The sequence below is a fragment of the Pomacea canaliculata genome, linkage group LG1 (assembly GCF_003073045.1).
Source record: "Pomacea canaliculata isolate SZHN2017 linkage group LG1, ASM307304v1, whole genome shotgun sequence".
Lineage (NCBI taxonomy): Eukaryota > Metazoa > Mollusca > Gastropoda > Architaenioglossa > Ampullariidae > Pomacea > Pomacea canaliculata.
The window spans coordinates 5,415,375-5,427,396 of NC_037590.1; the positions used below are offsets into that span (position 1 = coordinate 5,415,375).

The 12,022-nt window shown below is 36.4% G+C and overlaps 1 protein-coding gene across 1 annotated transcript in view; it reads left to right on the top strand.

Annotated features, from left to right (window-relative positions):
* Positions 1-12,022, top strand: part of LOC112575694 (AP2-associated protein kinase 1-like) — a 41,472-nt gene that overhangs the window by 3,317 nt on the left and 26,133 nt on the right. Inside the window, exons 4-15 of the mRNA XM_025257676.1 lie at positions 468-607; positions 1,040-1,161; positions 1,639-1,720; positions 2,388-2,520; positions 4,492-4,595; positions 5,593-5,675; positions 5,863-6,020; positions 7,196-7,728; positions 8,168-8,280; positions 8,684-8,779; positions 9,037-9,173; positions 10,737-10,826. Of these exons, the coding sequence (XP_025113461.1) occupies positions 468-607; positions 1,040-1,161; positions 1,639-1,720; positions 2,388-2,520; positions 4,492-4,595; positions 5,593-5,675; positions 5,863-6,020; positions 7,196-7,728; positions 8,168-8,280; positions 8,684-8,779; positions 9,037-9,173; positions 10,737-10,826 (1,791 nt within the window). The remainder of the gene's footprint in view (positions 1-467; positions 608-1,039; positions 1,162-1,638; positions 1,721-2,387; positions 2,521-4,491; positions 4,596-5,592; positions 5,676-5,862; positions 6,021-7,195; positions 7,729-8,167; positions 8,281-8,683; positions 8,780-9,036; positions 9,174-10,736; positions 10,827-12,022) is intronic.

Consider the following 12,022-nt stretch of genomic DNA (forward strand, 5'->3'; position numbering starts at 1 on the left):
TAAAAGCAACTCTTGTCTTTGACACATGTATCTGTGTTAGTCCGAAAAGTTTTGCTTATTATTAAATTTTTGTTATATTATTATGAAATATTATATTAGTAAATTTTTATGTTATGCATAAAAACTTAGTGAAATAGTATTTTAATATTTCATAGTGCATGTCGTAAATGTTGTTACCAGTGCCAAGACGATGTTTAATGCATTTGTGATTTTTATATAGAAGAAATACAGAGCAGTTGATGTATATTTCTTGGAAGATTGTGTGTGCTTACATGCATGCATGTTCCTAAAACACAAACTTGTCACAGAATTTTGAAATATCTGGAAGCAGATTGGCAGAACATATACCAGCATGTCATTCATTTTAAATGTGTGCTTCCTGGTCAAGATTTATTTCTTTATTTGGTTTATTTATAAAGTTTTACTGTCATCAGCATCTTTTTGATACTGATATGGGTATTATGCAGGATCTGTGATACAACTGATGAATGACCGATTGTCCATTGGCTTCAGTGAAAAAGAGGTTTTGAAAATCTTCTGTGATGTGTGTGAGGCTGTATCTCGCCTCCATCACTGCCAGACGCCCATCATTCATCGGGATCTTAAGGTAAAGTCATGTGTCTATGTCTTTTCATTCAAGCTCATGAACTGTGTTGCAGTTATGTGACACACATATTTTTCATGAGCACATCATCTGTAGAAAGGAATGTTTTAGCCACATTTTATCTATTTGCCTTTAGACAGCTTTATTTAGCCAAGCTCCAATAGTTTTATAACACAGAACAAAAGTATTTAAGCATGTGAAACAAACTGTTGACCTGTGGTAAGGGTAAGCTGTCAGATGACCTTATGAAAAAACTAATTTATGTCAGGAAATTGTGCTGCTCATAATTTTTTTTTACGTTCTATTACTTAGACCCACTGGGCATAAGCATTGGTGGACCCAATGCTACTGGAACAGTTAAAACAAATTACAGCAACTGTTGCCTGTGTCTGAAAGATTCTTTCAACAAAAGAAGGACTTTCTTTTTGACAACAGGTGGAGAACATATTGATTGGGGAAGGGGGCAACTATGTCCTCTGTGACTTTGGCAGCTGCACAGGAAGAGTGATGAATCCAGAACAACAGAAAATCCCGCAATTAGAGGATGAGATACAAAAGTTGGTGGAAGTTTTTGCTCTCTAGACTTTGCCATCAGCATTTAGAGGGCTGGGAACTTGATAACGTATACTGTTTTAAACATTATTCTTTATTATGACGGTCCATTATCAAGCTGTTTGTCATCTGTTGTAAATGTGTGATAATGTGAATGTTATATATGAGCTTCATAACTAAAACCCAAAGAATTGTTAACTCTGATTTGAAAAAAATATTTAGGAAGCATCCAAATCTATTCAAGAGATTTGTAGATTAGGTCCTAAATAATCATTAATTTTCTTATTTGAAAAGTCTTGGCTGAAAATGAGCAGCTTTTTTTTTAAGAGTATGTCCTTATTTGTGAGAATTATACAGAAAATTTCTTCTTTTTTTTAAAAACTAAATCATGATGCAGCTCGTAACAAAGTCATAAAATATATTTGATGTGTTATTGAGATGTGCATAATCTTGTAATGGTTTTGTAAATTTGTTTTGAACAGATACACTACTCTATCTTATAGAGCCCCAGAAATGATCGATTTATATGGAGGCATTGCTATCACCACAAAAGCTGATATGTGGGTAAGCAGCAATATTTACATAATGGAGGATTTTGAACTTTTCATGTTCCACCTTTTTTAATATTTTAATTTTAAAGGCCAAATAATATGACTTACTCAGAACTACAGCATCGCCGAAAGGACAGCACAGTCTCTAAAAAAAAAGGTATATTCGTTTACAATACTTTTTGATAATAAAATATTAAAATAGAGGCAGTGTGGTAAAGGGGGCGGCCCGGTTGCGCAACGGTTAGCGCTGTTAGCGCCTGTCACCAATACAGTGAAGGTTGGCTGCCCTGAGTTCATTTCTCGTCTCGGGCACGCTGTTCTTTCTCTGCACGTGGCATCTGTTTACAGGGCTGGCCGCCCTCCGCCAAGGACGGTCCCAAGCCCGGCTGAAAAAGGAGGAGGGTTGGGCGTGGGGCCAGCACCCCCACCCCGTAAAAACAAATCCTTGCTACCGAAACATCGACAACAGTTAAGACTGTAGTCGATGGCCTATGCCCCAGGAGGGGTGAAAGGGCCTAAAAAAAAAAAAAAAAAAAAAAAAAAAAAAGTGTGGTAAAGGAGATGCATAACCGTAAATAAAGATGCATATTTTTGTTGATTTAACATCCCGTTGGGAATAAAGAAGATCATTTCAAGGCTATAAATACTTGAAATCAAGTAATACCTTGGATCTGTTGCAGGCTCTTGGGTGCTTGCTGTACAAGTTATGTTTTTTTACTTTACCTTTTGGCGAGAGTTCCCTTGCTATTCAGAGTGGTAACTACTCCATACCAGACAACTGTCGATATTCACGGGGTCTCCAGTCTTTAATCGGTAAAGTTTTATGTCAGAAGTGGATGTTTTAGCTGTTTATTTATTGACTAGCAAACATCCCTATCAATTATGTCATTTTCTGACCAGGACGATGAACCTGCAGTGAGGAATGCCTGAAAGAAAGTGCACCATGCACTTAATATTTCATTATACATGTGGGGTTTTTTTCTGTATCGTCCATGTGCTAAATTTTTCATTATGTACATTCTATGTCATCCAGTACAGTTTGACATTACTAAGCTGGTGTCATTTCATCATAACTTCATCCACTCGGATTTTTGAAAGTGTAAACCCTGCCTTCAGACAGTTTTATTTCCTCATAAAACAGCAGCAGTGAAGATTTTAATAATAGTAAGTGTTTGCTTGTGTAGCGCCTTATCCTGATCTGTGGACAGCTCAAGACAGTTCACAAATCACAGTAGGTGATGTGACATCAAAATATGGTGACAATAAAATAATATGATGACAAAATCTCGGTGTTCAGCAGACCGTGTCCTCCACACACAGAGCAGCGTCCACATCCAGCATAAACAACAATCTGCAGTCCAAATATCAAAACATCATACAAGCCACAATACACTTCATAGCAAATGCAGCAAATCCAACGATGGCACAAGTCTCACTGGAACAACAAATGAGTCCAGCACACGCAAAAGTTCACCAATGAACAGAAGGTCAAGATGACATGAAGCCTTCACAAATCATGGTCTGCATGTCAGAAAAAAACCAAAGCCACTGACATGGAAGAGGCAGCACATTCCAAGCGCTTGATCAAAACAGTCGCATTTCCAACATGAGGAAGACATCAGATAAAACAAAAATACCTCTCTGCCCCTCCAGCCAGTTAGGCAAGGGGACATCACTCTAAAATCTAAATCTAAAAGTTTGATACTCTCTCCCATAACCCCCAATCCCTGACCATGCTAGGCATTGTTAGGAACAGTGGAAGGGGGTAGGGATTGGAAGGGTTCAAATGCAAAACCTCTTTATTAATGCCTTTCAGGAAATTATTTATCTGCCATACGCATTAGATCACATTGCCACTGAGCACAGCATTGTAGGTAGAATCTAGGATGCAGCAGTAGTAGTAAATAAATAGGGAAGTAATTCAGCCAAAGTCATGGATGAGGAGAATGTTCGGTAGAAGTAGCAGCAGGTGAACAGGCAGTCTGAGTGTGACACTTGCCATCAAAGGAACAGCAGTGCAATCATCCGGAATGTACAGGCTGCAACATGGGAGGCCTGTCCATTAGATGATGATAATGCAAAATTTATATAGCGCATACTCACACTCATAAGGAGCATGCTGTTAGTGCTAAAGAACAAGACAGGGTCAACATGAGAGGGACAGAAGAACAAGCACACAACAAATGAACGATGGAAGGATAAACAGTACTGATGACGAATATAAGATAAAAAATGTAAACAGGATCCACATAATATGGACTAAAAGTATCAAGATATTTTAAGATCTCAAAAAGCAGATTCAGACTGCAACAAGATAAAACCTTTTCAATCTCCACGCCAGAGACTGTGGGTTTCATCAATATAAAGATGAGAACGAACCACTGATCTTTGGGGACTCATGAAGCAGTTGCAAAAAAATGAAAATACATCAGAAACTCACAGCAGTTACTGCAGATCCGCCATTGCAAGGACTGGTAGATCTGGAATCAAATGAAGCACAAACATATAGATGGCAGAACAGTGTAAAGAATCATCTCAGCCAATAACATAGACTCCAAATCAAGCACAACGGCAGCAGTCATACAAACACTCCAGTCACCAAAAGAAGTAACAAGACATAAGAGTAGCATATGTCACAACAACCATTGTGTGGCTATCTTGAATGAAAGGTTTTTAAGGGGGAAAGTTTTTCGTTTTTGTGAAATTGTTTTTTAATTGGTATAGTTCAGATTTATTGTTGTGAGTGGTTTGCCTAAATTAAATTTTTGATCTGTCTGTCCTCAGCATATATGCTTGAAAAGGATCCTAACAAAAGGCCAGACATTTTCCAGGTTTCCTACATAGCATTCCATTTAATAGGAAAAGAAAATCCAGTGCCAAACATGAATGTGAGTATTGTTAAGTGGCATTTTGATGTCTTGTTTTGACTGAATATCTTGAGATATGTCTCAAAGTACAATGGCCTGTTTTCTTTATTGAAATGCTTAAGTCTATTTTCTTTGCAGAGCAAGGTCATTTTATAGCTTTAGAAATAGATATTTAACAGCAACACAATTTACCCAGTAGTACAGTTACAGTGACTTACTAACAAGTGTACGGCATGATGAGGGACAACTACAACAACAAATACACTTAATGACAATATTATTTAAGTGAAATTAACTTAATAAGCTTGGCCAAGAGAGCTAGCAGAGTGTATGGCATGTGACATGAATGAGTTGTAGTGGTGGGGAGTTTTACTTTATGTGACATTGAGTATTCATGGCCAGAGGTTTAACAGACATAACTACTGAAAATAGGGGGAGGTGGGGGGACTTTCTGAAAATCTATCTAGGAACAGAGGTTGACAAGGAGGACCAGGTTTTATTCAGTGAAATTGTGGAACCAGAAATTGAAAAGGGATATGGCCGGGTAAAGGATAGATATTATGGTTTTGATAATCCTTTGATATTCTCTTATCACTGTTATATTGTTGTCATCTGATGCAGAGAATTTTGTTAACAGAAATTTTATTTTTATGTGCACTTTACTGACTCTAAATATAGAATCTATGTACCTTTCTGCAAGTCTAGCAAAAAGTTGAGATCTACAGAGATTACCACAAATTGTACAGTAAATTCATGTTTGTTTCATACTTAATATGATCATTTAAAAACATATTGTTAGACTTATGTCCTCCTTTTTATCTTGAAATTTCAATAATTTGTGTAAATTTTTCAAAGCAAAAGTGCATTCTCTAAAACTGTGTTTACCCACATGCATTATTTACATTTGTGTGTTCTTCCCGCACCCACCCAAAGACTTCTTTACAGGACAGTCTCAGCCAAAGGCACTTTTAGTGGTTTTTAAAGTCATGACCATAATGTTTATTGCTTTTTGTGTCAGTCATCCCCCCTCCCTGATGTCAGTACTCTTCCAGTGCCTCCATCTGAATCAGAGGCAAAACAGATCAAAATGACAGGCCAGAAGTGAGTTGTTTTTTTTGTAAAGTTCTCTTGTTGTTAACAGATTTGTTTCTTTTTTTGTCAAGCGGTTATCTCTTTTGCTCTTCATGTAGCTACTTTATGGAGTTGCGTCTAGAAAATAATGAACATCATATTGATGTTATTTAGATTATTTTGATGTAAATTTCTTTGGTCCATTATACTTTTCTAGGACTGTTGCATCTGGTGGTGTTGAATCAACAACTGTGGCACCTAGGCAACGACCTAGGGGTCAGAATGTTCCACAGACTGCATCTTTGGGATTGCCTATCTCAACCACAATAACTCCTCGTAAACGACCTACAGCTAGCAATCCAAATACTCCTGTTGGTAAGTTGAATAATGACTGTGTAAATTAAGAAAATTATTCTTCATATTGTCGTAGCCATTAGTGTTGTATTGTTATTATTAGATAATTTGTGCAGTATATTAACATGGTGGTCTCTATTGCAACATCACCTCAATATATCCTTCAGATCACAGCTTTAAAGAACTTAAGGAGAAACATGGTTTTTAGCAATGTGGTAAAAGCAGAGGTGAACACATTTGCTTGGTATTAATATCTTTTCCTTCAAATCTTGCACTGAAATGTGTTCAACCTGTTGTACTTTATCAACTTTGGTTTAAATGCCCTCTTATTTATTATTTAACAGGATTCCCAGGTCCTTACAAGGTCTTATAAGTCCTTACATATTGAATTTTCGCCGTAAGGCCTTATAAGTCCTTATATTTGCCATGCGGTCCTTACAAATTCTCACACAGGTCCTTACATTTTCTCTGTGACGCTTACAAGTCCTTATATCGATAAAATATTACCACAAATTTATTTTCGGAGTCGACTTTGGCGCAAAATACCGACAATTTTAACCGCATGTTTGGTCTACACATCTGTACAACACTAGTTGCCCTTCCTTATTCGCAAAAAACACTCTTTTTTCAAAAGGTCTTTAGAAACTTACTCTTTCTTGAACCTTGATCTTCTAGTACTACTGTGCATACCTCTATTTCTCTCTTTCTTCCCGTTAGAGTGTGTGTGCGAGAGAGAGAGACATGAACTGACTTTTGTATTGCACCAAAGAATGGCTTTCAGGTTTTGCAGTTATTATTACTTAGATTTCTAGAAAACTTGGAACATTAATGGTGTATGTTATCAGCGCGCTAAGGACACTTTTTAAGTTATCTAATCTAAATATGGCATACAGGCATCAAAATTAACTCTTTGATTATTTATTACTAGAAATACATGTATTTGAGAACATAGAGAAGACCACAGATTCATAAATAATACATCTTTCCGACCATACAAGAGAAAAACTTAAGCATTGATGACTGTCACTTAGGTCCTTACGAATGCATGAAAGGTCCTTATAAGGTCCTTATAAGGTCCTTACTTGGCACCATCCCTGTCCCTGGGAACCCTGTTTAATCTGGTGTTTTTCCATGAGCTGTGCTGATTGATACTCTCTGATGGCTTAATATCTCTTGATTTTATTTTCACCTTTCAGATGTCCAGCAGCCCACCCCTTCTCCGCAGTATGGAGGTCAGTACCTGACACCATCGTCCCAATTCCCAGGTTCTCAACAACCATCACCACAGTTTCCAGGACAGCCTCCACCACCTGCTGCTCCCTATCCCCCACCCCAAGGCTATGTACCACCTCTCAGCTTTGGCAGTGTACAGTATATCACACCGCAACAGTATGCCATGATGCAGCAACAGCAACAGATGCAACAACAGCAGCAGCAGATGCAACAAAATCAACAGAAGCAGTTCCATCAGCAAAAGCTACAACAGTATTCTCAGCCTATGACAGAGAGCTTAGTTGATGGTTTAAGCACCAGTTCCAGCTCCACCAATAATATGCAGACAGGACAGTTGATAGACATTGATGATTTAGCTGCAAGCAGTTCTGGCAGTAGCAGCCATAGAAGTGCCTCCGCCTCACAACTGCAAGATACAAGCCCCCCTGCCAATGCACTGGAGGAGGTGTTTAAGCAACCAGCAGTCCCATGGGCCAAGTCATCAGAAAATAATAAAGTACTCTGAGTTTCACTTCTGCATGATAGCTGTGACTTACAATTTGAATTTGGGTTTGATGTCAATAGCCATAGTCTTCTGCTGTTAAGGTCTTAATCAGATTTTTCCTGGGTAATCTTTCCTTAAAAAAATATGCTGTCACAAAATACAAAGTAATTTAAATAGGCCAAAACTTTGTATTGTTAGTGAATGGAAAACGAATTCAGTAAATATAATGATAGGTTGTTTATAGAGTGAATTTCCAATAGATTATTTCAAGTGTAATTTCACTGCCACTCCAAGGCTAGTTGAATGTTGTAGGGCTTTTTTTGTTGTTGCTTGTTTTGTAAAGCACCTTAAGTTAACTTTATTATTATTTAAGCTCTGTGTATCTTACAGTCAAACACACATGAGCAATTGTGGAGACAAAATACAACACTTTTTTCTTTTTATTTCGTAGGGAGATCTCAACAAAGATCTAATTCCATTAACTAGCCCAAAAATAACTAGGCACAGGCGCAATGTCAGTGATACTTCCTTTTTGACAATGGGAGGGAAAGGGAGTGCTTTCAGGTAAGCAGCCTATATCAGATAATTGTCACTACTTGTGAAGATTGCCTTCTTTATACTGGATATTTTGTAAAACTGGTTTCCTTGCTTACCCTTTACACCCTCATAATGTATATTTATGACATTCTTGGCATAATTCAAGCTCAGAATTTTGTGTAAAAATGATTAACCTCAGGTGTTACTCAGGGTAACTTGATTTGACTTAAGATGCCGTGTGAAGCCATAGTGAGCTAAGTATTCATTGTTTTTGTATAAAATTTTAAACCTGAATAAAGCTTGGCTACTGACTGCAGTTTAGTGGCTGGTTAAAAAATAAAAAGGTCTCAATATAAGATAAATTGAAAACACTTTTTCTTCAAAAGATTCATGTTTGAATTACTTAAAATTTGTTTTGATATTTTATAAGGGCATACCATCCTGGAGGAAGTGGTATGCTTTGCGCACCAAATGATTTAAAGTCGAAATCAGCAACCACAACTCCCATCAGCTCTCCCCCTCCTATGTAAGTTGTGCATGTGTGTTTATGTGTGAGCATGAATGTGTGTACATTCATATTAAAAGTGGATGGAGTAAAAAAGCAGTCTGTGATATTAGACTCTGACTGTGATTGTGTGGTTGAATAACAGTTTATAAAACAGGTATATGCAGAATTAGGCACTTTGTAGGTATGGTCACTTGTGGCTAAAAATACCCGAGAATGTGAAATGCATGTGTGTTGGGTCATGAAAGTGTATTCAAGGTTGCTAATTTTATCTGCAGAGGACAGTCACAGTTTGGTCGGCCACTTTCTACAGATCTGGCTGAATGGAATCCATTTGATGATAACTTTGGCAACGAAACAGAAGACATGATGTTTGGTGAAGAGTTTGATAAAATTCGTAGGGGCTCGAATACCAGTAAGTTTTCATAACTGCAATATTTATTCTAGAAGTCTTTCATTTTGTTATATGCTAGATGATGAGCATCAGAATATGCTGCATATTGCTTCATTAGGCAACGGGTAGTTTCATTGAGAATACGTGGTCATAAGGCTTCTCTGGTTTTTGATTCATGCAAATATTGGCCTTTCAGAACAATGGAGTTGCAAGCGGGATTGGGGGTGGTGTCTTACATTGTCACCATGGAATAGGCATTACCAACATTTTGCATAAATTGTTAACTTTGTAAAACTTTTCCAGTCGATCACAAATCAGTGAAGTCATCTGATTTTGGGAGAGAATGAAAAGAAATAGATTTAAAGATCTAACCCATTCAGAGTTTACAGTGTTATAGTTTTTAAGTACAAAGCTCTCAAGTTTAAAAAAAAAAGTATTGACATTAATTACCAAAGATTGTAGTCGAAACATAGCACCAAGATAGTGCACTCATGTGTATCTAATACAGCTGACATCTCAGATATCATTAAGCTGTGGCCATTTTTCTCATCAGACCTTTTTTTAAATTATTGTTTTGTATTATTGTCCCTTAAGGTCATTCATTAAGAGACTTTTTTAAAGGTTGATATGATATGATATTGCTGGAAATAGAATATAAAGTATCACAAAAACATATTCCGGTGGTATTTCATGATGAAGAGGCACCAGAAATATCAATGTTTTTCTATTACACCTGGATTTGTCGAAAAAACAGGAAGTGACGAAAGGGTAGCATTTCTAGAAATAGTGTGGTCTACAAAGCTGTAGGACTGTATTCCAAAATCAGCTGTTTTATTTTTCTGGGTGAAAAAATCACTTTTGAGCATGACAATCTAAGTCATGTTTTTTCATTTGCTCGAAGACATGAGTAGATTTGCTGGACTGAGCCACACTTGCTGTACAAATACTACTTGTGTGCAACTGAACTTTCCAGTATAGGAGAGTAATATTCTTCTGCTTTCCTAGTGGCAGGTGAGAATGCTGGTGTTTGAAGGCTTACATCTTGAAAATCATGCATAATTATGTCCTCATAGTTTGAGAATTATTATTCTAAAATGAACTTAAACCAATCATGAAGAAAAAGTGTTGCACTCTTGTTGCCCTTTAAAGCTTTGGTGCCTTGTTAAAGCGTCATGGATTGTCAAAGAATCCTCTCAATCACCTTATAAAGCATGTACATTGCTAAGTTTATCTGGCATTAAAGAATAGTTTTTTCAAGGCTTTTGAGGGAAGCAGAAAGTGCTTTCCCTTATAAGATTGCCTTTCTGCAAAACAATTCAGTAAAATGACTCATTGACTCAAGAAATGTCATCGTCCAATGGTCTTTTTTAATATTTTATTATTCAAGATGTACTTTTTATTATCCTGGACAGCATTTAGAAAGGATTTAGATGGTGATAATGCTATTTCAGGAGTAGGAAGACTCTGCTGATCCTCTCATTAACATATTGCTTTGGAACCTGGTTTGTGCTTGTGTCCATATCTTCAGATTCACAATGAGTCTTGAATGTGCCACATTCTTAAATGCAGTTTTTACTATTGTAGGTATTTCCAATGTCAAGAGCCGGGAGGATCTTGTAATGTCAGGCTCGGATTCTTCTGATCCTTTTGGCAATGCACCTTTCAAGAAATCTGGTAAGTCATGATGTTTAAGTGCATTTTTCTACAATTATTTGTAATTTTTTTAATGAAATTTTATCCCAGTAATTTGTAAAATATTATGTATTTGTCACCTAAGTATTTGTCTTGTAAATGTTTTAGTTTAAAGTCCCGCTTTGTCTTCATGGCCTTCATTTTTACATTAGAACAGAGACTTAAAAAAATGAGCCTATGCTTGTTTGTGAAGGTTGCAAAAGCTGCTTATTTCATGTGGCCATTAACCCTATGAAGCCAGGACTTCCAACAATTTGCGATTATTCTCGAAAACATCATTTTTAAATTTCAAAAATTAAAAATAAACTCATGAAAACTTCACAAAATCACATCCTAAAACTGCTTTAGTTCTTGTTTTTACATCTTTAGGTTAAAAAGCATTTTCCACAGAAAAGGTTTAATAAATTGGTTTTAACTTGCTTCATGTCCAACAGATGTAATAGTAGCTTAATAATTGTAATTAATCACAGGTGGTAGTAACTAAGAAATGGAAAGATGAAGTGGAAAAAGTGAATATATGTGTTTAGAAGCATTTACAGCTTAAAAAGGAAAATAAACCTGTTAGAAATACAGTGTAATGGACATGTCATATTTAGAGGTGCTAATGTTCAGCATTGTAATTGCAGACAACTTTTTGGGATATGTCATATAGCATAATGTTGTGCATAAACAACTAAATTATATGCTTTACATATGTCTCAGTGGATGTATTTTCGCTGTTTTTGAGTTCTTGTTGGTAGCTGAAATATACTGTTTTACTGGCAGATTTTTATTAAAGCTTTCTGAAAAGCCTTGCATACATGCCTACAAGAAAATACAATAATTTTAAAAAGATAAATCTTACTAGTATATATTTGCACAGTTTTGAAATCGTTTTATAGTACTGTGTAGAGATTGTACTTTTTATTTTGATGGCATATAAAGCACACTTGTTCCTATGATGTTCCATGCTTGTTAAATTTCAGAGTTACAATCCACCATAATCCTAACACAGTCCTATAAAGAAAGCTCTTTAGAACCCCTCCTGTGTTTTTCCATTGTGAAAAATAACCTAAAGTATTAGTTAACAATTTTAACATCTTCTCATTGCTTGTGTGCCTACCTGTTTAAAGGAATTGTCATGTAGGTATGTGATTGTGCAGCTATTGAGCTGGTCCATTACCAAAAAATACTTTTTA